A 26,202-nucleotide genomic window follows, 5' to 3' on the forward strand; every position below is an offset into this window, starting at 1 on the left:
ATTCAAATATTGACTCTACTTCAGAAATTATTTGAAAAAAATCGAAATAAAAATTAAACTTGTACACCCTGTATCTCTGAAACTAAGCATTTTAGGACATACATTTATACGAACTTTTTTACTTATTTTTATCTGCAGAATATGCTGCCGAAGTTTCCGGAATACAGTTCGGACCACCCTGTATATTGGGACATGATTACAACAAATCCGAAATTATTTATTTCACAATTTGATTTTCACAGTTTGATCTGATGTGACTTTCACAGTGTGATTAACGAGTGGGGTGCCAAAACACAAGCCTGAATCATATTACCGAAATGAATACGGGACCTGAAAAATCATGTCACTATTAAAATTTGATATACCGTGTGGTACATCGGAACACGGAACAAAGGAAATCCCATTTAAATTTTAAATATGTCGAATATTATCTTCCCAGATAATTTTATGCCATAGTTGTATCAGACTTTTTTGAAGAGGCGTTAAATTTGTACTTTCGTCTAGAATTTCGTTTCATTTGGAATCGGCATTTAAATGTTATTTGCAAAAATCTACCTTCAAAATACTAAAATTTCATAATACGGCCCAGAGAAAGCTACAATAAAATACCAGCAAAAATGTGATTTTATCACTGTCAAAAAAAAGTCACGATGGGTAAATGGCATTTTGCTGGAAATAGTATCCCTGATGAGTTAGATATATTCGCAGCTCAGTTTCCGGACAGACATTACCGGACAGACATTAAAAATCAACAGTTCAAAGTATAATCCAGAGATTTGATACAAAGGCATGGCATTAAGCAAATGCTACATTTAGTATTGACAATTGCTAAAGTGAAGATAAAAATAATGAAGAGGAAGAAAACAATGATTTAAATATTCTTCGTGTGTTTAAGAAAACAAAAATACTAGTTCCCGTCTGCTGGGGAAGGCAACAGAAAAAGACCACATCACTATTTTTCGGACGTCATGGGTTCATCACAATATTAATTGGCCTGCCAGGTCTCTGATCTTTCGTTGGCTTGGAATAGCGGATTATTTGGACATTTTATTAACTGGTATAGTTGTCTAATAATAAAGTTTCTTGAGTTACAAATCTTTCGATTATTTCTTGAATTATTCCCAAATTAACGCCTCTTCAAAAAAGTTTAATACAACTTTTGCACAAAATCATCTGGGGAGATATTTGACCTTTTCAAAATTTACATGAGATTTTTTATGTACTGTGTTCCGAGGCACCACACGGTATAAAATATTATCATTATAGTATTATTAAGACACAGATTCTACTATTTGTGGATACCATTTTCAATTACTCTACCAAATGCCACCATTTTCATATTATGACGTTATAACTAAGAGAAAAAATGTTTCATCAACTTTGAAAGTTAGCTAAAAATCTGTCACGCAATTTAGTAGGATGTATATATAATGTTACATTACTTGATATATTTTTTCTTAACTTTACTTGTTATTTTGCTGTTTAGCAAATCTCACATTTATTTTTTTATGCGTAAAAAATATTGTGTATTTTTTAATTTATCTTTTAAAACTATTCCTTAACATTCCTCATAGTCATTGTTATAAAATCTAACATGACTGGTTGTCATTTAATATACATTCTAGAAACTTATTTGATTTTATATTAGCTTTGAATTGACCGTATCTACGTAATGCAACACTACACAAATCACATCCCTTTTGCTGTTTTAATCAATATTATCACCATGTGTAGTAACTCAAATACCTAATTTGATACTAGTAACAATACTCTTCAACCTCTACTTGTTTATAATTTTGACCTTAGGGTCTACGACTTCGAAATTAAACTTTTAAAAAGGTTCACGAAACTTACACACAGTATGTTTGTTAACATATTATTTTTAAGCCTATGTAATGCAACATCGATAATTAAATGGTAATATCTAGAAATTTTGGTTGGTTCAAATTCTGAACTACTAGAAACTCTGTATAAGGGGTCCCCTATCTAATAATGATTTCAGTAATGTACATCCAAATAAAACAAAAATTTAATTAACTAAGAAAATACAAGAACATTTGCTATGATTATTATAGTGGTTTTATCGAAGCTAGCCGTGACGATGCTTTTTCTAGGTAAAGGTTTTCAGCAATTACTTTTTGATACAAATATCTTTTATACAAATATGACCCTAAGGTGTTATGAGCTATGAGTGATAACTTTCTTTGTAATTTTGTTTGAGCCGATTTTCTTATTTATTAGTTCTAGTATATAGGTTTTAGAGAAATGAAATTCAAGAGTCGCAAGTAACGTCACCACTAACTTTAATAAAGCTACTGATATTTCCATGAAAAAGAAAATTAACTTTACGAGTGACCCCTGTTATAATACTATCATTTTTTCTAAACTGGCCGCCTGTGTAGAAATTATGTTTTATCCCTTTTTTTTCAGTATTCTTCATAATTAAATGAAAATCATAAAAACATTACTTTGAATGCTTTATACTTAATTCAGTTGTTTGTTGCAGTAGATTACTTAAAGAGTGAATAGGTGATATAATTGTCACAAGCCAGTTTCGGTTCTTGTTACTATACTGGTACTTAATATAATAAATATAAAAAACCGTAGCTGTAATAATAAATTACTTAATATTTTTAAGAATTGGTTTGCGACAATTGACCTATTGCATACTTTAGAGAATTAAACTACACTTAACAACGATATAGTCAAGTTTAAAAATAATATTTACACCAATATGGCATGTATATACAATGTTCTCTAAAAAACAAAAATTTATCGCTATAATATTTTGATTGTAAAACTTTGCCCTGAAGAAGACCGAAAAGAAAGCCGCTTAAAACCATTTTCCCCGCCAAAATACTCATCTCCTTATTTACAATAATATACAGAGCGATTTTCTCTTTAGAATAATTTCAGTTTTAAATAATCTTAAACGTTAAAGACAAAACACGTCTTTATCCTGTACCAAACAGGATGAGTAGAAAGACTCGCGCCACTATTTTTTACAAAATCCGATCTAGTCTCGAATATTTTTATATAGCGGGCGTTGTAATTTCCGCAGCACACGCATATGTACCTAGAGATTCTGCATATGCGTACAGAATGTGCTTTCTCTTTCTATTATTCTCGCTTATTTTGTCTTTTTTCTCGCCCATTCTCTCGTATTATGTAGCGATATCACACTTAGAATTCACACTCACTAATGAGCTGACAGGAACTGTACTGATTTCATTCGAATAGAGCCAGAATGTCGTCGTTGGCTGACGTATTGTTGTGGCCCGAACTGCTGCCGCTAGATGGCGGCGTGTTGAGATCCGGCGGATCGAGGTAGGAGAGCAGTTCCATGGGATCCACGCTGTCGGGAAGGAGCTGGAATAGAAGAAAAACGTATTAGAAAAATTTCATCTTTTTTTTGGAACAAATTAATTTTTTTAATTTCGATTGTTGATAATAACTATTACACGTTTATTATTATGGGGCCATGTTTTGCACAGAGTGTAGGCGATCTCTCACATGGACTTGTGTGTCGATAGTCTGAAGTCTCTAGTAACTAGGTAGATTGTAGATTGTATGGGAAGGGGAAAGTTCTGGTGTTTTCCCATTTTTCCCACAGAATCTGCATTCGCTGTTGTTCTTAACTTCAATCTACTGATGTTTAGTTTTGGTTCATTGGGGAGACAGTGTCCTGTTAAAAACCCCGTGACAATCCGAAGACTGTTCTTACTTAAATCAAGGAAAATCTCTGATTTTTCTTGATGGTAGATCCTGAGAAATTTCTTTGAATGTCTTAGAGCGTTGGATGATTCCCATTCCAGGTTTTTGATGGAGTCCTTGGTGGGCTAACATGTTAGTAGGAAGACTTTTTATTTTCTTTGCCTAATTTGTTCAAGCAATTTGTTCAGCTATGTATTCTTTGACCAACTTTGTAGGTATTCTTTGACCAAATAGGTACTGAGTTGATCGCTATTTCTTGTTTCCGGTAGTTCCTATCTAACATAAATTTTACGTATCTCTCGATAGTGTAATTTTTGCCTGAAGGATGCTGGGGTAGGTGACCAATGTATTTAGAGTATTTAGTATTATTATTTAGGTCGGAGTATTTAGATTTCGACCCAAATACTCCTATCCCTGTTCCAGCTTTGGTTTTGGAAGCATCAGTATACCACGTTATGGTATGGTACTTTATAGTAACTAGGTATCTTGCACATAAAGTGAATTAATTTTATGCATTGTCTGGCCAGGGAAGTAAGAGTAATTTTTTGTCATTTTAATAGAGAAACAATACCGAACTGAATTTCCTGTCCTTTTTGGATGACATCTGCTAAAATATACTTTGACTCGTTAGTCAGATTTAGTTACTGATGTACCTTGCAAGTTATCAATTTAGTGCACAGTTCAAAACTTTTTGTTATTGGGCAAATTACTTAATTAGTCTTGTTGTTATGGGTATGCTGGATGTTTCCCATATTGTATAGTTCAAAGTCGTTTGTAAGAAGCAGTATATCTACTAGATTTATGCTGTTGGTCCAAGAATCCAGCTTATTCTCGTTTCTTAAGTGTTAGTTCAGATAAAGAAATGTCATATTTGGAGCGTTACTGTTGTCTGCACAACAGCTGTATTTAATGATATTTGTCTAATGAATGTTTAGAGAATTTTTTAAATATATGTTGAGAATACTTACATTCAAAGCCTCTTGCCCCGTCCCTTCTCCGTCAATGACAGCTGCGGGGTCAAAGTTTAAGTCGCTGGGTATTTCCGGAATCGACGAATCGCCGTTTCCGTTACCGGAGTTTCCGGAATTGCTGCCGTTGTTACCACCGTTACTACTGTTATTGTAACTGTCGGAGTTTGGTGGTGGAACGCTGGGCGGCCCCGTGGTACCGCCCGGAGTGTGCGCGCTACCCGGAGTGCCACCTCCAGGTGTGTGCGGCGTGTGAGGGGTGTGTGGCGTATGCGGGGTGTGCGGCATCTATAAAGAAATTATAATTTTGTAATTACACGTCTATAATTACTCTAGAATGAAGGTAAAATATCCGAGATAAATTAGAAACAAGAAAAAATATATTCAACTCAATTTGTATATAATTAAATTATGTTAAGCAATATAAATACCTGTTCGTTTAGGCTCTTTTCCATAGCATTTAGGGGATCCAAAGAGTTGACGCTTTCGCTCAAATGAGATAGAGGTCCGCTTCCTCCGAGGTACTCACCAGAACTGGTGTATGTACCCATATTTGTGGAGTCCATTCCACTTCCTATAAGAATAATAAAATTAATACAAATTCAAGAATTTTATAATACAAGTTTGATAATTTTATGCACTACATTTAACAAACACTTACCTCTAGAGCCTCCACTGTATGTTGGGGGTCCATTAATCATTGACCCGCTGGCAATACTATTCATATCGGGCGGTAGGTATGGAGACATTGCCTGTGACATATCCCAATTGTTCATTGTTGGTAATGTCATGCTTCCAGGTGACATTGCTTTGTTCATGCGTTTTGATGCACAAGATTCATTTCCTTCATCTTCAAGCTGCAATAGTATTTAATAGTATTACTATATTATTTTAACTTTGTACAAATAGATTTAACCTACCTTAATACCAGTCTTAGCTGCCTTCCAATTAGCTTGACTGTCAATAGTTACATCCTCCACCTCATTTGGATTCACAGTGTTCAAGATGCCCCACATGTATTGATCTACTTCAAGTCCTTCCAGTTGTGCTGGTTTACTGTTTAGAAAAAATGTTAGCTTCGATATTTTATGATTAATTTTAAATTTAACACATACTTGCACACTGGACACCTCCATGAACCTCTTTCACAATTCAGCTGCAGATAGCTTTCCAAGTCAAAACATTGTATGTGTTTACATTCATGGCCCCTAGCTGGTAATACTATTCGTTTGAACGTTATTGGACACTTAAGCGACACCTAGAACATATTTCTTTGTTGAGTATCTTTTTATTGAAATATAAAATGGATATATTACCTTGAGAGCTGTTTGCTCCACAGCTTCCCTGTCATTTTGACCTGTTCCTGTGCTGTTAAAGTTTCTTTTGATTTTGGCGATGCAGTGTTCAGCGGTTAACAGTCGTTTTCTCAAAAGGCCTTGTAAAACAGATCTTACACTAGGCCTATGTACTAATTGCAATACAAACAAATGCGACTAAAAAAAGAGAAAAAATATATGAAAATTATTTACTTGCATTAAGTTAACAAAATAATAAAATTTTTAAGGTTACTTACACAACAACAAGCAGCTACAGTGATCTGAATGGTATTTCTGCCTGGTTGACAAACATCCTTAAGATAGAGGGGTTTATGAGAAGTCTTATTTTCCCCTCTGTCGATAACCAGTGGGGTGGCGTTTACAGAAACCTGCACGCTAGTAGGCCAATTAGTGTTCATTTGCCTGTCTTCGTGGTGGAAGCATTTCAACTGGAGTTCCAGATCTGATCGCCACATGAGCGTTTGGTGAACCGTGGGCTTCAGTTGGAAAACGTGATTACTGACTGCTAGGTTATGCTCTAAACGGAATGGCGGCAAAATTATACCATCTCTAACGGGAAACGTCAATCTTAACTCTTCCTCTTCTAAAATAAAATATTTTTGTTGAGTAATATGTTTATTATTTTTTTAAAATTTGTATTACTCACTTTGTGGTAGTGGAGGTTTCAAGTCACTAAAATTAGGCTTTACATCTGGATTAGGACTGATGTAGGGTGGAATACTGCTAGCGGGAGTAAGTGGAGGTGTTGGGTTTCCAGGGATAGGACTATGCTGGTAGTTCATATTGTTGCGCATAGCCACGTCTTGTTGGAACTGACTGGATGAGGTGTACTGTCCTTGAACTGAAAAGAAAATTTATTATAGCTTCATAAAAAAATATCATAATGTTTTAATGCGTACCGTTATGCCCCGTGCTGCTCATACTAAACTGACCAGAATTGTTGGTAGGAAATTGGTTCATGGAACCGTTAAAATACTGCCCTTGGTTAGTGTAGGGAGGTGTGGCTCCCCGTAGTTGTCTAGGATTTGATACTGGCCCCATAGTTCCAGGACCTGGTCCGAAGTTTCCGGTAGGTCCCAGGCTTTGCTGGGTAGGATACTGGTTGAAATTAGGCTGCCTCGTTCCATAACTTGCATATTGACCATTCGGATTGAAGTTGGGATTCATAGGATTAGGACCCATACTAGGGCCCATTGAGCCTATAGTCGGATTACCCATATTGCCTATAAACAAAGTTACTATTAGTTAAACAATTCGAAAAATTGGTAATTATATTTTATGTATATTTTTTAAATCTTAATTGAGTTTTTAAAAAGGTTAAATACCTGGACCCATGTTAGGATTTCCTATAGTCGGGCAAGGCCCATTAGGATAGCTTTGCCCCGCCCTTTTCTGCGTCATGTGCATGGCAGGTGACGGATAAGGTGCCATTCTTCTATTAGGATACATGGTATTAGATGTGGCTCCTCCAGGGCCTTGAATTGGCATACCCATTTTAGGACCCATTCCTGCAATTAAGAAATTTAAATTAATATGATTTTAAAGGTGCCCGGTGGCGTAGAGGCACAGCTCTTGTCTAGCATTGTAAAGACTGTGGGTGAGTAGTGAGTACTTGGAATTCACAATCCTGAAGTAATAATAGGCGGTTGAAGCGTAGTGCTAGCCACATTACCTTCTTTGTATACCGAACGGCTCTAGCATGGCAAGCTGTACCTTGCTACTATCAAGGCGTTAAACGCTATACACGGGAGCTATTATATTAAATTAATATGATTTTAAATTTGGAAGAATATCTTACCTCCCATATTGCCCATTCCGTTCATCCCGTGCATGGCGCTCATCTGGTTCATGCTATTCATGCCGTTCATGCCCATGGGGTTTCCCATGCCGTTCATCGACATCATTCGTTGCTGGTAGCTCTGGTTGTACTGCTGATTAGCGAACTGAGAATTGTCCTGTAAAGCCACCACACTGGCTGTCGCTGTGGCGGTAGCCGTAGCCGCTGCCACCATGGCCGCAGTAGACAGAGCGTTTCCCTGACTAGGATAACCGCCGCCTCCTGTAGGATCGGGCTGGTTCATACCATTCGGACCCGGACCATAACTGCTTAGTCTGAAACAAAACGTGAAAAAATAACGTTAGAATTTTTCAGGTGCGCTATGCAGTCGTACAAATACGTCGCCGCTATTATGTTTCCCACATTTGGCAGAAGGTCTTTGTTCTGTGCGCACTACGTACATACGTTGACAATTGGCGATCACCCTCTTTCAGCGATTGTTATTTAGAGTTGCAGCAGCGTTTTACCCACCACCGGTTTAGGTAAATGAAAGGAGAAAAAGAGAGGCCATTTTTTCCCATCTATTGGGTGTCGTTCCCCACGAACATTCGAATGTGTTCTATCGACGACGAGTTGCCAGAATTAGAGTGTGCGTCGATATGTTTGAAAATTTGCTAAACATTCTACTGACCAATTTAATAAAATTAATTAGTGTGATTAACAATTCTGCCTCTATTTAATTTTTTAATTTTCTATATTTTCTTATTCCGTTTTTTTTTGTTTTTTTTAAAAAGAAAAACAAATAAAAATATAATGTTGATTCTTTACTGGTTAAAATATTTATATTTGTATTTAGTTTTTCTTTATTCCTACATAAGAGTCTATTACGCTTTTAGGGTAAAGCGGGTGTGTGGCCGAAGGAAATATATGTTATATTTCAGAAATCTGCCTAAGGCTTAGCCCGATCCTGTCGTGTTAAGCCATACCCAAAATTCCATACACGTGCTTTGATTAAGGTTTGCAGAGCTTCAGCATTTGCCATAAAATAGCGAGCAATATGTCACAAAACCATATAAATTCAAATCAATTCATCAATGTAAACACAAAACTTCAATCTATTTCCATATTGTAACGGAATTTTAAATTATGTCTTTATTTTCGAGAAAATTTAGTTCAAACATAAGGAATATTTTGTTGATGTTTGACCATCAAAATCTTAAAAATTAAGAAGTTGTCTAAAAATGTGCTACAATACGGATATAGTATAATCCTTTATCTTTAATTTCCTTCTTCATTTGTGTAAAAACACTTAGCCAGTTTTACATAAACGTTAAATGCCGAACGCTTATTTTATTACTTTTTCGGACTAGTGAAATTGACTCTTAAGGGAAATGTGACGTCGTTGTTACGTTACCAGGACGTCTTTGAGAACGTAACGTAACCGTTACCTCACAAGAACGTAACAACGACGTCACCTAGGACACATTTTCCTTAAAGGAAAAAAATGCCCACTGGCCACTTTATTATTACTCTTTTAGAGAGTGAAATGGATATTAAACATTATATTATTTTCGGTTTTTAATAAACAAATTTGTATCTAGATATTTAACAATTAAGCTTAAATTAATTTTATTGATACATATTCATAGTGAACACAAGGAAATATCGATTAAAAAACTCAGCGTCGACTCTGAATATCCAAACTCGTCGGTATTAAAAAATCTCGACCCCACAGTTGTTTTCTATTGTCGCACCGCTGTATTTAGTTGGTTTTTAACGTTAACTTTGGTCCACGGTTTTTTGTTTGGCGACGAGACCGATACTGTGGGATAGTTTTTCTCTTCATTGTGTGTTTTTCTATTATTAAATTGTTACAACCGAAGAGACGTAAAAAACTGGATGCTGGTACGCATTCGTTATGACATTCTATTCAATTGTTGTGAATTTTTGAAGTGGTATCAGTGAATTTCGATGCATTTTTTAAAAATAGAAAAGCAAATAATAACCTGGGATAATTTTACTTCTAGCTTTTCAAAATATTTTGGAAAACTTGATGATAATTGTTTGTATAGACTTACAACTCTCGATTTTTTGTAATTAATGAATTAATTATTTAGAGTTTTTAGTGCCATAACATCATTATTCAGGAGTTCAATTTTCCTATCCATTTTTTCATATTTTTATATTTTTTCAATTTTCAACCTTATATCGTCAATAGAAAAACTGATTGAAGGCCAAGTAAAAGACAGCTGTCACTGTTATCAGTTTTTTTCCTTATATAAAATACGATAACTTTTTTCCGCACAAACCTCGTCGTCTGCAACCTCACCCTGACCTCCCTCCTCCCCGCCCCCTATCTACTTCTCTATTTCACTCCCATTTTCATCCCTCCATTTCCACGAACAGTAAACGTAGCATCTTGCCATCTCTCTGCCCTCAAACCAGCTCGAAAACTTCGAGGTCGATTCCATTTAGGGATGGGAAAATACAGAATAAGTTCGATAAGATATATCGAATAGAGGGAAAATAAATATCGATGTTTACTTAGACTAGTCTAGTAGACTTCGGAGAGGCCTATTAGTTTCCAGGTAAGTTGAAATGGAATAATACGTTTTAGCGAAGTTCATCTCAATGTGTCTTTTACCAAAGAAGATACCTCTTTCATCTAAACTGGGTGGATTATTGTATGAATTTTTTATCATTATACGTTTCTTTCTTAATTCGTATGATGCATTATCTTCTTTTGTGGATGGAATTGTTAGACATATTATTATTTGTAGTAAAAAAATCAAATTCATGTTTGTTATTTGCTAATTGGATGTTATTTAGAAAAGCTCCCAGACGAAAACAAAAGATAACAATGTTTAAACATATATAAAAAATATTACATTTATCCATAGTACAAATATGTGTATACCGGGTGTATCTCAAAAGTGGCTCACTCCTATAAATTTTTTATTTTTTTTCATTTAAAAAAATGGGATTTGGTATGTTAGAATATGACATAAATTAGGATTGATTGACGTATTCAATTGTTTTCGGTCACTTCCTGTTTCACCGGAAATTATTACAACTTTTGATTTTTAAATGGCACTCTCGGTATATTTTTAATTCTATAGAAAATAGCATTCTGAATAGAATGAGATATCATATGTCAATTTTTCGGTTAAAACAAAATTGTATTTTAAATTTCAATCTAGAGTGCCATGGCTGTGTTAGAAACACTAATTTTTAATCAAGGAGCCTTGGAAAAAAAATTTTATCGTCTAATTTTAAGGAGTTTTTAGCGTCTTACCCTGGCCGGTTAAAAGATGCCCAAATCGTATTTTTAATCATATCTAATTTTTTTCAAATGGAACAAGGGTGGCTCATTACCATATTTGGAAAAAGCATTTGTTACGAATAATTTACTACCACACACATTTCGAGTCAATTGCAATTTCAAATAAACCTTATGCGAAAATGTCAAAAGTTGTTATTCTGTTCAGAGTGTCATTTTCCAAATTTTCCTAATTCAAAAATACCGAGGATGTCATTTAATAATCAAAAGTTGTAGGCATTTTAACAGGAAGTGACCAAAAACAATTGACTATGTCAATCGATCCTAATTTTTGTCCTATACTAACATACCAAATCTGTTTTTTTACCTGAAAAAACAAATAAAAAAAAGTTATGGTGGTTTTGAGACGCACCTGGTATACAAAAGTATTGAATTTATCCATAGTACAGATATGGGTATATAATTTCTTGGTTTGGTTTTTAATTTCTTTTTTGTTTGGTGGTATAATTTTAGATACAGATATTATGCTTACACAATTTATACAGGGTGAGAATTTCAAAAGCAGCAATGGGGAATCTCTGTGAAACGAAAATACTAGCAATAATATTACAAATACATATCGAAGGATTGGAAGGAAAACAACAAGTCAAAGAAATTAGCTGTTCGATGATGTGACACACCAAACAGGTTCATAAAAAAGTAACTTCTCGCTACTTTTTAAGAAGCGAGATGGTGATATTACCTTGTAACAGAAATAACATGAATACCGATATCGATATTGCGAACACATTCCTAGTTTTGTCTCTTTCCTTTCCGCATCGTGACCGGCAAAGTCCTCGTTTTATCGACAATCCGCCCCCTTCTTGCCGAACATCCCTTCTTTTAGACGACGCCGACCGCCACCACCCCTTACTTAACTCCCCCGACTACAGTGCCTATCAGTGGCGTGCATTTTATCCTTTGATAATAAGTTTGTTTTTGTTTCGTAAAACAATAGGATTATTCTAAAAAAAGAAAGAATTTGCAAGAGCAAGACTGTGACTATATTTTCAATCAAATTTATAACCGAATTTCTATGACTAAACCTTCCGTTCAAATTATTAAAAACCACTTGCAGGAAGAAAATGAGAATTGGAAAAAGTAACAAATGAAGAGCTTTTGAAAAAAACAGTCCAGTGTTCAAAAGGTAAATTTGGGGTCCAATGAGACGAGGAAGCCAGTCATAAATAAGCCTTATATTCTTATAAGCTTGAGGTCACTGAACAATTTAAGAGATCTAACAGGTAGAAGTAATGAAGGGCTACTAGCCAAAACGACTTAACTTTACATCTACATCTATATGTAAATATTTATGATAAAAATTGTTAGTAGATATCTGAGTTGAGTACTTTTTCTTAAATCAAGTAATTTTTTTAAAGGACACCTTTTAAATCAAATCTATAAAATATTTCTTTATACCTCGACTAATAGTGAAAATTTGGAGCAATCTTTACACAATATATCTGGTTTATTTAGTCGTTCTTGAAACTTTATAGTCAAGCATTATACGTATGAATGTCAAAAATCCAAAACATGTTTTTTTTATTGTGGATAAGTATACACTAGAATGGTATTGTTTACTGTGAAGATTTGAAGTGATGACTCTTCAACGCAAGTATGTATTTGAAAAGTAGTCAAGTGAGAACATATTGAACTGAAAATTTACGAACAAATATTTAAAACAAATTATTATTAATGTGATTTATATTCTAAATGTATTTAGCATAATTCTTTATAGGGAGGGAGGTTACAACTCTGACTTTTAGTGAACTTTTAGTGACTTTTAGTGAACACACGACCCTGTATTTTTTTTGTAGGACACGATCGACAATATTTCAAAGGCGCAGAAGGTTTTGAAAAACCTGAAGGGCCTTATTTCTAATTGGTCAAAAAAGGCCAACATCGGCTCAGCCGGAAATACCTGAGCTTGGGAAATAGCACGGCCTGCTTTGATTTTGTGTGAGAGATTAGACGTTAAAACACGTAGAGCAGTCTAAAGTTACTATTATACAGGGTCGCTGTTATGTAGGGAAACGGTCGATTATTAGGTAAAATACAGGAGGTACCGCAAAAAGTTAAATACAAAAGTTATAAGATTTTTAAATATCTATTAGCGAGTAGTAAATTTAGGTATACAGGGTCGGTCATAAAGTCGTGGCACATCAAAGTTTCATTTTTTTAAATGGAACCCCCTGTATGTTATAGCATATTTCGATTCTTCCTTCGATTCTAAGCAAAAGTCGAAATAAACATAATGTACCTCAAACCAACCGTTTCCGAGTTATTGACTTTTGAAAATATCACTCAAACAGTTTTTTAAAATTAATTTCGATATGCTCAGTTTCATTTAACGATGCCATTCTGCCGAAACTGTGATACTTAATAATATTTGATATTAGTTCTCAAGTTAGCATTTATAGATGTATAAAATGAGATTATTATTAATTTAATTATTAATAAGTCTGGAAATTACAACATTTTCGTTTAACATTTCAATTCTTCAATTTGTTTACATAGCGTATTACGATTATTGCTTAAAATTAAAAAAAAAGAATTGAAATATGCAATAATATACAGGGGGTTTCATTTAAAAAAAATAAACTTTGATGTGCCACAACTTTATGACCGACGCTGTATACTTAAATTTACTAATAGCTAATAGGCATTTAAAACTCCATTACAACGGTATCACAGTTTCGGCAGAATGGCATCATTAAATGAAACTGAATATATCGAAATTAATTAAATCAATTTGTTTAAGTGATATGTTCAAAGTCAATAACTCGGAAACGGTTGGTTTGAGGTACATCGTGTGTATTTCGATTTTTGCTTAGAATTGAAGGAAGAATTAAAATATGCTATAATATACATACTATAAAAAAATGAAACTTTTATGTGCCACGACTTTATGACCGACCCTGTATACATAAATTTATTACTCGCCAAATATATAATTTACCTAATAATTTAACGTTTCCATACATAAAAGCGACACTGTATATTACACCAAAGAGATATGAAACAAGAAATTCGGTTTAGTTTAAACATAACGAACGCATTTAATATAAAAAAGGTCTCATATATTTATAATGAGTGCGTAATATGAGTCTTGCTTGGTCTATTGACTTCGATGGTCTATTAGAGCATTCCACCGTGGGTGCGTTTCAAAAAAAAGTATCTTGTGTCTTTCTGGGTGTTTCGAGGGTCGGCACATGGGATTTTATGGTGTGGAAACTACCGCGGAAGCGACCATAATTAGCCATTAACATATGGGGGATGGTTCTCTGTTGGAACTAACGATAGCTATCATTCCGGTTTCAAGACGCCACCGCGTGTATTCTTTCACGCTTTAATTACCAAAGACAAATAAACAGTCGATTGAAGAGGAAGTTGGTTATTAATAAAGAAAGACCGTTTTATTTATTGTGTGAGAATTATATGACAGTGTATTGTAATCAAAGGATTGAGATGTTAAACATTATAAATAGATTTTTAATTTTTTTCTCTTTCTGAATTTTCTGCTTTTTTTGTTTTTTCTTTTCATGAAAATAATGATAATCTTCTGTTGGTAGTCGCTTAAATCCAAATTGTATATACAATATGTTGAAACTAAGATGTACTTCGAAATAAATATATTTTTCTTGTAGCATGCGATCGAAAAAAAATGTCGTCTAAGACGACTGGGGAATTACAACTGATGATAATTTTGGTTTTTGCTTTTTTTGTTTTTTCTTTTCATGAAAATAATGATAATCTTCTGTTGGTAGTCGCTTAAATCCAAATTGTATATACAATATGTTGAAACTAAGATGTACTTCGAAATAAATATATTTTTCTTGTAGCATGCGATCGAAAAAAAATGTCGTCTAAGACGACTGGGGAATTACAACTGATGATAATTTTGGCGAGGTCAAGCTCTAGTCGACGTTCACTTTTCCTGTACTCTTGTTTATGGCACTTACTGCAAGTTGGACTTAATATGGTTGTAATTTATTTTTATATTGAGTAAAAATGGTTTTAAATGGTTTAGTTTAAAATTCGAAAATATATTTTTTTGGAAATTTATTTGTGTTCGGAAACGTTGTATTTTTATTTAATCTTCCTATAATTAGTGTTAATTTTTGACAAGATTTATGTCAATTATTACTAAATGATATCTAGAGATTGTCTTCGCTAAAATTATCATCTACATATTGTCATTTCTCAACCATTCTGAATATACTACTGTATTTTCTAGCACAGACAACAATATAAATTAACAAATATCTTCGTTAACAATTTATTGTTATTAAGAAAATATATAGATACAACCGATTTTATTAAATTCAATATTAAAAAACTACTAAGTGTGAATCGTATCTTTACAAATTATGAAAACTAAAAGAAAAATATTAATACAGAAATATTTTCTAACACAAGACTTTAACGTAAGCTAACTAAAGTAAGTAAACATTATCACAGTATCCCATCTATATCTCTCTAGTATTAATTAATTTTATGACAAAATACAACCCCTTTCGCCTATAGGGAATGACTAAATTCTCAATACGACTTTGACTGCTTTGCAGTCGTCACAATTCAAATTTACCCCTCATATAAAACGGCGGCCATACGGCTGCCTACTCAATCTACGTTCGCACAAAATCATCCCTCGATGTATATTATTATACGCCCTTCACCCCTATACGCGTTACGCGGGTTCGACGTTCACCCCTTGTGAATATTCTACTTCCTGAGTCACAGGCGATGAGTATTGTTTTTTCTTTTAGTTCTCTCGCAGAATAAGCTTGTGCTTTATAGCAGGATAGGAGTGACGAGAAATTGGTATTTTGATTGAATTGAGTTGATAAAGTTTAGAAAAGTAGTCGAAGATTGATTGATTGTGTGTGCTGATAAATATGTATATAAAAGTGTTGAAAACAAAATCAATAAGAATGTCATCAAATTATTTTTTTTTACTTTTTCTTGTTTGAGAAATAAATGAAATGATAAAAGATACATGTTAATTATGCTAAACTGGATAGAGAACCAATTGAACAAATGATAATATACAGGGTGACAGTTTGTCGAGTAGTTAGTAAATCGCTAAAATTGTAATTTTTCTTAAGAGTTTTATTTTTAGTGAGAAATACACTTATTTTTATTTTAATAATATGTATTTGAATTTGAATGATTCTAGTGATTGGGCAGACAAATTCAGGAACTACTAACAATGATATTATAAAGCTAAAGGGATGAGAATTGAAGACAAATATAAAATCCTAAAGATTTATTAAATATTGCTATTGTATTTCATCATAATATTTTAATTTAGATTGTCTAGTTTTTGTGGTCCAGAAATGTATCAATCCACTTCTTATCTTTTTTAGTACATAATTATATTGTATTTTTCAAGCTTTTTTTTCTAGGTCATTATGTTACACATTAATTATCCAGATCGAAAGATGCGTACAATTTATCTTAAATTCGGACTGTAGGAATAGAGGAAATAGCCATCTTACCCGATAGTCAAGCAGCCTTAAGAGCGATTAACTCAGTAACCATTAATTCGAAGTTGGTTAAAGAGAAGCTGAACAAATTAGGCAAAGAAAATAAAGCGTTGCCTAAGTCTAGCCTGGGTGCCAGCATACCAAAGGATAGAAGGTAATGAAAAAGCAAACGATCTAGCTAGAAAAGGAGCTAGTACTAACTGGATCAGAACCGTTCTACTTTCCAAGTGGAAACTAACTTAAAGCAGACCCCAAGAACCTGGAACACTCCATCCATAACCTCCAATGGTCTCTCAGGATTTACGACCGAGAAAAATCAAAGATTTTCCTTGATTTAAGTAAGAACAATCTTCGGTTTGTCACGGGGTTTTTAAAAGAAGACTGTCTCATCAATAAACATCTCAGTAGATTGAAGCTAAGAAACAACGGCGAATGTAGATTCAGTGGGGAAAATGGGGAAACAGCAGAACGCCTCATCACTGAGTGCACCGAGATGACAATCATTCGTGCTATAAACATTGGTACGACTGATATCGGAGATGGAGAACTAACCTAAAACCTTTTCAGATACTGGCTTTTCTCAAAACCCTGAGGTGTATGACGCGTTATAATTCAAGAAAGGGGGATATAATAGATCTATAAGGTCGCGGTGATTAACTTCCCCTCTCCGATATAATCTACGATCTAAAAATCAAATCAAAAATTTGAGATGATCTAGATTCATTACTGCTTGAAGTGAACAAGTTCACATAGCGTGAAGTAAAAAATGAATATAGGAGAATGTGGTTTTGAGATGTTTTGTATCAAGTCTGTACGCACATTTATCGAAACAACAATACAAAAAGGTCCTGTCGATCCTTTCCCACAAAACCGACATCGAAACGCCCATAACGCTCCGCGTTTCGAGCCGCCGAAAATTTTTCAGTTCGGAAACTTGTCAAAACGCACCTTTTGTCACGTCGTACCGTCTTTTTCTTTCTCACGGTACCCCGCCGTGGGTCGGTCGCTACAAAATGCAGCTCCGTTCTCATTCTTTCTCCGATTCTCTTCCACATCTTTCTATTCCGAAATCATTCCCTTATTATCGGTTAGGCCCGCGCGGTGATTTACAAGCAGGTAGTAAAAAGTTTTACGGCCTCCCCAATTTAGGACGTAAACGGCGTGTTGTGACCGAGAGGAGGACGACTGTAAAAAGCGCCGAAACGTCGTCTTTCTGCACACCGCGCCTTGTTTACCAGTAGATTGAAATATGACTGTTTCCCGGTAAATAGAGATTTAACTTCGGTAAATTGAATAGTCGTTAAAGCGTGGAAAAGTAGATGTTTTTTTTTGTTAGTTTCGCTTAGTGTCGCCGAAAGGATTTGTTTTGTGACTTTGACTTGATGTTTTGTCAATAGGGTTTTAAGAACAAGCTGTTCTTGACAAATATTTTGGCTTTTCTTATTCTATATAAATATCAGCTATGGTAATGGTGTTTGGTTATTTAATTTTTCGTTGTTTCTTTCTTTCCTATCTTTTTAGCCGACCATACCAACAGGTTTGGTAGGCTATTAAGATCGGCAAAAAAAGTTTTTTTAATTTCACTCAAAACGAGTTATTTGGGTCATAAATGATCTAAATACAAAATATTTTCATGGTGTATGTGTCTGTCCGTCTGTCTGTAACACGATAACTCAAAAACCGCTAAACCGATTTTAACCAAATTTCGCACAAAAATACTGTGGCACCCAAGAATCTGGCCATTAGTTTTTGGTGGGTGTGGGGGGTTGGTAAAGGGGTATGGGAGGGGGTTAAAAATTTTAAAAAATCGTAACTCCAAAATTACAGTAGCTAGCGAAACGCGGTTTTCAATTTAAGAGTAGGAATAATATTTGCAACAAAATTTGTTATAACATCAAAATCAGTCAAAGTCGCAGTTTTTGAGATAATTGAAACTAAAAGAACTGCCTACCAACTTTTTATTAACATATTTTAGTATGGGCGGCTATACGCAACCATACGATTAAAACAGGAGGCGTAAACAAATGCTGATTAACTAATTAACGATTTTTTAATAGTTACTTTATTAGTTAAATTTTTAGTAGTTTTTTAATAATTTGGTTTGGTGAATCTGTTAAATGAAACTTTCTTTGGACTGTCTTTTTCTGTTTGTTTTGTTACTCTACTAAGCTACAACAAATTATACAATATGAGTTCTAGTTATTCAAACTTAAAAACTCATTCATCTGTAAGATTGTACCACGATAACTTCTGCATTTTTATTTTAGAAAAAAATTGTGGTTACTTTAATAATTAATTGGATGAAAATCTCTAGGCTCTGACCAATGGGTGTGGTGTTGATTTAACAAAAGATGATCTGTGATGTTTCACTCCGTTTGTTTGTAAGTTTATTAGTGTTGACTTCTAAGCTAGCTAAAAATCCATCAAATTACATTACTATTAGATATGGTCTTTTAAATTTATGTCTTCCAAACGAGGAATTTTTTGTTGATTAAAAAGTGGTAATCTTTAAAAACATGCATCTGTTCGAATAGTGTAACCTGTTATGGTAGAAATCACGTGATTTTTCTAGTTTTGACGTGTCCTTTTTTAATTAATTTAAATTAAGTATCGAAAAAGTTCCTCAAAACTTACGACCGAGAAAAATCAAAGATTTTCCTTGATTTAAGTAAGAACAATCTTCGGATTGTCACGGGGTTCTACCAGGACACTGTCTCCTTAACAAACAACTCAGTAGATCAAAGCTGAGAAACAACGCCGAATGCAGGTTCTGTGGGGAAAATGGGGAAACATCAGAACACCTTATCACTGAGTGCACCGAGACGACAACCGTTCGTGCCATAAACTTCGGCTGATGTCGAAGATGGAGAGCTGGCTTCTATGGAGCCGTCTCAGATACTGGCTTTTGTCAAAGAACTGAGATTGTATGGTGAGATATACTTCTTCTTCTTAGTGTGCCGTATTCATTTAATGAATGTTGGCGACAATTCTGGCAAATTCGTCTCGATCTTGGGCGACTCTAAAGAGTGAATGGGCATCGAGACCAGTCCAGTCTCTGATGTTCTTAAGCCAAGAATACTTCTTTCTTCCGATGCCACGTTTTCCTTCAATCTTATATCATAATATCATATCTCCATAATCAGTTTCAGGAATTGATATTTGGTGTTTCTAAATATGTGGCCCAAGTAAGCTGTTTTCCGTTTTTTAACTATTTGAAGCAACATTCTTTCCGTTCCCATACGTCGCAGAACTTCGTCATTTCTCACGCGATCAGTCCAAGGAATCCTGAGCAATCTTCGAAATATCCACATCTCAAAGGCCTCTAGTCGGTTCATAGTTTTTGCCTTGAGGGTCCAGGTCTCCACGACTGAGATATACTAACCAGCTATAACTCAAGAAATGGGAACACACGATAGATCTGTAAGGTCGCGGTTATTAATCCCCCTGCTAAATATTCTATATGGCTCTGTTGTAATTCGTGGCATCTAATTTTTATTAAAAAAATAAACATTAAACTCTTTTAATGGAAATTAGTTACAGTAGGAAACCTATATTCAATATTTATATGAAATTTTGACGTAGCAGTTAGCAAATTGTTTAAATTTGACTGATAAACCAACATGAACATCTGTTCGTACTTTGTAAACCGCACCAGCATTACTTAGCACCCTCTTAAACGCCTTGCCACCGTCCTTCATTGAGGCAGCGGCTCAGTTCATGACGATTGTTTTGACAATGGTCGGCTTGTAAACCCCCGGCTTGGTACCGTTCTCGGAGGTACCTCCATTGTAGCTTTCGGAAGAAGGGCACATGGGCCAGTCCGCCTGTCAGAGAACCGGGCGCTTTCTTAGAAATCTAGGTAAAAAGGAGCAGCAGAAGAGAGACGGAATGCGAAGACGATGATTTCGAAAAGAGGCCTGTCTATATCTCTCAAGATGCACGTGCTCGTTTTTTTCCTTTCGGGAATAGACCGGTTGCAGATGGTTTGACGATCGTTTGGGTGGTAACGACAGTGGCGTATCAAGATCGTTTAAGGTGACCTTTGCATTATTGTTTTTTTTTCTGACAGCTGGATCAGAAGCAAGAAAGGTGTTTTTGAGAAAACATTATCAGAATTATCTAAACCATTAAATATTAGATATAAATACTTAATAATATTTATTAACGAAGATTTGATATACTATGCACATTTACAATAGAGTTTTCTGCATGCAGAGTCTTCTCTTTTGAAAAGTTTTGTACCCATGTCCTGCCCCTGACATATTAGGTAAAGTCTGCGATTAACACGATTTTCGAGAACATTCCATTCACAATTAGACCTATACAATTCAAGAGTGGCTTATTTGTAGTAATTTATAATGTAATATTAGTCTGAGGGTTGTTCCTTGAAAATTTTCGATTGTGCATTAGGCAGCCCCAAAAATGTTGAATATTGAGTTGAAAATGTGCATCTGTGGTAATTTAATTTGTAGCATCCGAACAAAACCCTGAGGGTTGGTGACTATAAAAAAGAGAGGCAACACTCGCCTTCAGAAATCGCATATTTAACTATCTCTTTTTAATTACTTCCTATTCTAAAAATTCTTGGCGCTTCTTTCAAATGTAGAATTTTTACTACAGCAGCGCCACCGTAAAGTGTTCCCGGTGGTTTGATGACCATTCTTCAATACACGAAGATAATTCTCTTTACCTCTATCCTCCATAGTCTAATCGAATATTTGATAACTTGAAATCAAATATTTTTTTTTGTTAAATCTACAATAAAATTAGGATTTTTGCATGCAGACACTTCTCTTTTGAAAAGCTTTTGTACTCATGTCTGCCACTGACATATTATTAGGTTAAATCTTCGATTTATACGATTTTCGAGAACATTCCATCAACAAATAGACTCTCTATCGCTATAAATTTAAGCTCCATTTTTTTGTGCGGTTAAAAAGTAACTGTCAACTTACCCATGTCCTCTAAAATTGTTTTGTCCACCGTAGCCGTTGGGTTGTCCCCCTTTGGAGAAGGGCTGGGGAGCAGGGCCCCCTGCGTACGCCCCGTGGGGGCCCGACTGCGTGGACGTGGTGACTCCCCACACGGTGGTCACGACGGACAACTGCTGCTGGGTGTTGAGTCCACCCGGAGACCAGTCCCTGCAATAAACAAACACCCTCTTAGCCAACGTCTTTGAGTGATTTTTCTACTAATTAACCAGAATTTTAGAATTATTTTGCGGCTAATAATTTCAACGATTACTACAAAGTAAATAAATCAGGTGAATGGGATTCTTTAACAGGCCACTGTCAATATTTTTGACACAGAAGGAATGGTTTAGAGTAGAGATATAAACAAAACATTAATTTTGGTAATTTGGAATCAAATCTTTATAAAAGGTCTGAAAAGTTGTGTCTGTGGATTCGTACTTATCGTATATAACAAAAAAATAAGTACATTTTGCAGTTATCTTTTTTACACGCATTTTGGGCCTTCTGGTATTTTTAATATATATCTCCACTGTATTTAGTCTTACTATTTGTATAAATGCTCATTTTATAAATCTTTATAATATAATGTATTATACTTAAGCTAATACTTGCTCTCTATTTCGCACAGGTATTAAGAAGTTAGAAAAATTGTCATTTATCATTATACTCATGATTGTAAATCCGAACTGTCGCGAATATGTTAACTACAGTTCTTTTTTAATTACAATAATTTTTATATTGTTTTAATAATACTTTGAAGTTTATCATCAAAATTATCATAATTATTACAATTCAATTATAAAAGATATGAATCACAATAGTATAGAAAAAATCGTATAAAAATAGTTATGTTCGAATTTAGTGCTATTGATATTAGAGAAAATCTTTAAAATTAGACTACACGTACTTCTTTCTGAAATTACTATTGATGGTTTTAGAAATAAATGTATCTCAGAGTTTTTTAAAATACCAGAAATTTCACGAGTGTAAATTTTGTCAAGTTTGTTTGTTACAGTGTCAATTATATATCAACACTATGATTAAAAAAATAGCTGTAATAATATTTTTGTGCAAAAATCTTTTTATTTGTCTCTTATAGATTGTTTGCATTGTTCGTATTTTATGAATGAATTTTACTCAAAATGTTATTAAATTTTGAGGTCAAAAAATATAATTAATTGTATCAATAAGCCCATTCAACTAAAGCTAATTCTTCTACTGCTTAAATAATTTCTTTACAGATCCCTCAAGTAAAAAATATAGTTTTGTACTCGGTTAATATCATGATTAATTGAATTACATTAAGGCCTTTTTTTAATAGACTGCATTACCGGTTACGAAAACATCTTTCAAATCATTATTATTTTATTTACAACGTCTTGAGAGATAATTATAGTGTGTTTAATATACTACAACCGCCAAAATATTCTGAAAATATAATTTCTGTTAAGATTTCAAAATTATAGGTAGCTAGTATAAACTTAATAGTATTTTATTCACAAAAATTTAAAAATTTAATTTAACTTTTTAATTTTTAACATCGAACTAAAAACTCTATCGAAAAAAACCTACTCATAAGCAAATTTAAACGATGAGATAGTTTAATTTATCTTAATAAATCTTTTAACCAAAATAATCTGAAGAAAATCTTGGAATTAGCGGCAACGTCGCCTGAGGTCGAAGGTATATAAATAGCGGAGCGAAACAATTCTCAGCCATCGGATGAGCTTTTGCTTAATTTAGCGAGCCAGCCAGCTTAATTAATTTCCAAAAGAAAGTAATTGATTGAGCCGTAAACATCTTAAGCATTTGAAACTCTAATGAATTCATTACCCAATGATTAGATATCTACTGGATCCTATTTACTGTTAAAATTACTACAGCCAGAAAAAAGTGATGTTTGGTTTGTACAATCCATTAACATAAGGTCTGACAAGAAAGTAATTGATTGAGTCGTAAACAACAATCCCATGTATTTAAAACTCTAATGAATTAATTACAGGCTAATGATTAGGTAGGTATCTACTGGATTTAATTTAGTGTTTAAGTGACCCTAGCCAGAAAAAAACAGACGGTTTATACAACGCATTAACAAAAGGTTCGAGTCATGAATGAGACGATAATGATAACGTACGCGCGCATTCCTGATTTAGTTAATATCCGCGGAGATTATTGTTGCTAAGTGAATGAGCAAATATTACGCGAAAATAGCATTGCATCTGAAATTAATGCCAAGAGCATTTTTCGTGACATTCCTAACTGGATCGAACGAGTTTTAAATAGAATCTAATAATTCAAAAACTGGATATCAGCTATGTCTTTTTGGACAATAAATCATATTTTCAAATTGGTATTAGTTTCCATCTTATTTTATTCAGTGTGCTTAATTCAATCTTTGTTAGAGAATTCTGAAATAGTATTTCGAATATTCAGAGACATCAAAAGTCAATGACCTCATCTATTTTTTGAAGATTCTGTTTATATACAGATGCACTTTTTGATAAAATTTGAGTGAATAATAAAACTATTTCGAGTGTATAATTTTTATTCTGTCAGTTTTGAAATTCAATAATATTTTTTTATTAGTTATTTTTCGAGTCTGTAATATTGGAGTCCTGTTAAAAGTGGTCTATTAGAGTTTTTAGTTGGACTTGATATTTCACTTAGACTTTTTAAGTGATAAAAGATTTATACTACAGAAAATATCAGTTTTTTGAATATCTGAATTTAGTACAATAAACCATCAATCAATATTTTGCTTTAATCAAAATAATTTAAGTAAACGACTTCATGCAAAACCTGTTAAGAATCCACAAATTTTGTCAAAAATATCCAAGCAAATCAAAAATGCGATAAGTATCCAAGAATTCACCACAAAAATCTTCGTCACTTTACGCGACCACTAAACAGTTTATTTCGATTATCACGCCGTTTACAATCACTGTTCTCATTGTCTCAATGCGGCGAACACGAAAATCCTTGTTGGTAAACACGAGAATGAACAGTCAAACAAGATAGATACACATGTGCGATAAGATTCCACCGCGGCTTTCAGTCTAATCTGTTTGTTTTTCACTAACTTTACCACAACACGGCATCTTCAGAATGTTTTCGAATACACTGATTATCCAAGTTTTTGGGCACGATATCACTTTAATCACAATTATTGTTTGTTAAAAAGTCCTGTTTGTATATACAGTTTTTTCCACTTTTTGTCACTTTCATTCACTAAAGTCCTTTGTTTTTGAAAATTTTTGAGGTTTGATACGATCATTAAAACAACATTTTTAATAATAAAAAGTTGAAATAATTTTATTAAAGATAAATTGTTATAAAAGTTTTTTTCTTTAGATGAATACAAAATAAAGCAAGACTTTAGTCGACTTCTAAAGAAAACAACTTTTGAATTAAAATTTTCAAATTCACTTTGGCGAATATTACCTATAGGAAGTATATCCCAGCATTTGAAAGAACACATAAAGAATGAATTGTTTTTATCAACACAATGAGTCTTGGGAAGAAAAATCCTTGGATATTTCGTCGATCTCGAAGTCTGTATCAGTTACATTGGCACTTAATATTGTTTCGCTTCCCGATTTTTACTGTATTTATCGATCGAAACGCGCAATTAATTTGACTGTGTACTGTTCCGAAAGTGGTGTGTATAAATTGTCATACACTTAAAAGAAGTGTCACTGTATAATCGCTCAAACTGGGAAATTTCTAACCGATCCGCTCCCAATTACAGACGGCACGCAACTGAATTCTAGTTTTCGAGTGATGCGATAGTCGAAGCACGAAGCACCTTCTCTGTCGTAGTGTTTCTCGCTGCACGTAAGCACCGAAACGCCGACTGGTGGGGGAAGTAGGGGAATATCAACCGTAGAGGCGGCCTGGCAAAGGCGACAAGCAACGTTGCCGGATCGTCCACCCCCTGTTTCTTTAAAATTAATCAGGTCTACCGTAAGCGTACGTAATTGGGGACGCACACCGCGCGTCTGTTTTAACGGAGTTATTGTTATTATTATAGCGTTGCCGTTTGGTTGCGTGATATCATTTTTTTGCTCGGCGTTTAGTAAGTAAATAAATAAATGATATAATTTGTTAATTATAAACACGCCGTTCGAAGGTTGCACGAATAAATAATACGAAAAAAATGTGCGATATGGACATGCGCCACGAACGAATTGCCGGTATTAGTACAAAACCAAACAAACTTAAGGTCGAGCTCCGGTATGTGTACGTACCATTTTGAATGTTTTGAATTGAATTTAGGATAAACAAGGTTGAAGAGATATGTAGATAAATAATCCGGAAATATCGGCAAATAACATCTTGTTAACGATTTTGTTCACGTTGTCGCTGCGTATTTCTCTATTTATAGATATTCAATTTACAGGAAATATCCCATTTAAGTCCTAGTACCAAATAAAAACAATTCTATTAATAAACAACTTTTAAACATTGTCCAAAATTCCTCTAAAGTAGTAAGGGACATTTAGAATTCATCAAGTATTTTAGTTGACATATCTAATATTCTTGATGAATTAGGGATATTTAAATTTATTATTACTAAGGATACTAAAAAAATTAGGGACAACAAAATAATCTCCAAAAAAAATAAA

The 26,202-nt window shown here is 34.0% G+C and overlaps 1 protein-coding gene across 1 annotated transcript; it reads right to left on the reverse strand.

Annotated features, from left to right (window-relative positions):
* Positions 1–123: 123 nt before the first annotated feature.
* LOC115889101 (zinc finger MIZ domain-containing protein 1) lies at positions 124–25,373 on the reverse strand. The gene is made up of 14 exons (XM_030909023.1): positions 25,019–25,373; positions 21,560–21,745; positions 7,818–8,131; positions 7,345–7,527; positions 6,919–7,242; positions 6,666–6,860; positions 6,256–6,602; positions 5,999–6,175; positions 5,798–5,940; positions 5,603–5,738; positions 5,344–5,539; positions 5,114–5,256; positions 4,683–4,970; positions 124–3,369 (listed from the first exon to the last, which is right to left on the reverse strand). The coding sequence occupies exons 1-14, from the start codon at positions 25,039–25,041 to the stop codon at positions 3,229–3,231; spliced, it is 2,796 nt and encodes a 931-aa protein (XP_030764883.1). The 5' UTR covers positions 25,042–25,373; the 3' UTR covers positions 124–3,228.
* Positions 25,374–26,202: the final 829 nt, after the last annotated feature.

This window comes from Sitophilus oryzae, unplaced genomic scaffold (assembly GCF_002938485.1).
Source record: "Sitophilus oryzae breed Bouriz unplaced genomic scaffold, Soryzae_2.0 scaffold_1171_pilon_pilon, whole genome shotgun sequence".
NCBI classification, from domain to species: Eukaryota; Metazoa; Arthropoda; class Insecta; order Coleoptera; family Curculionidae; genus Sitophilus; species Sitophilus oryzae.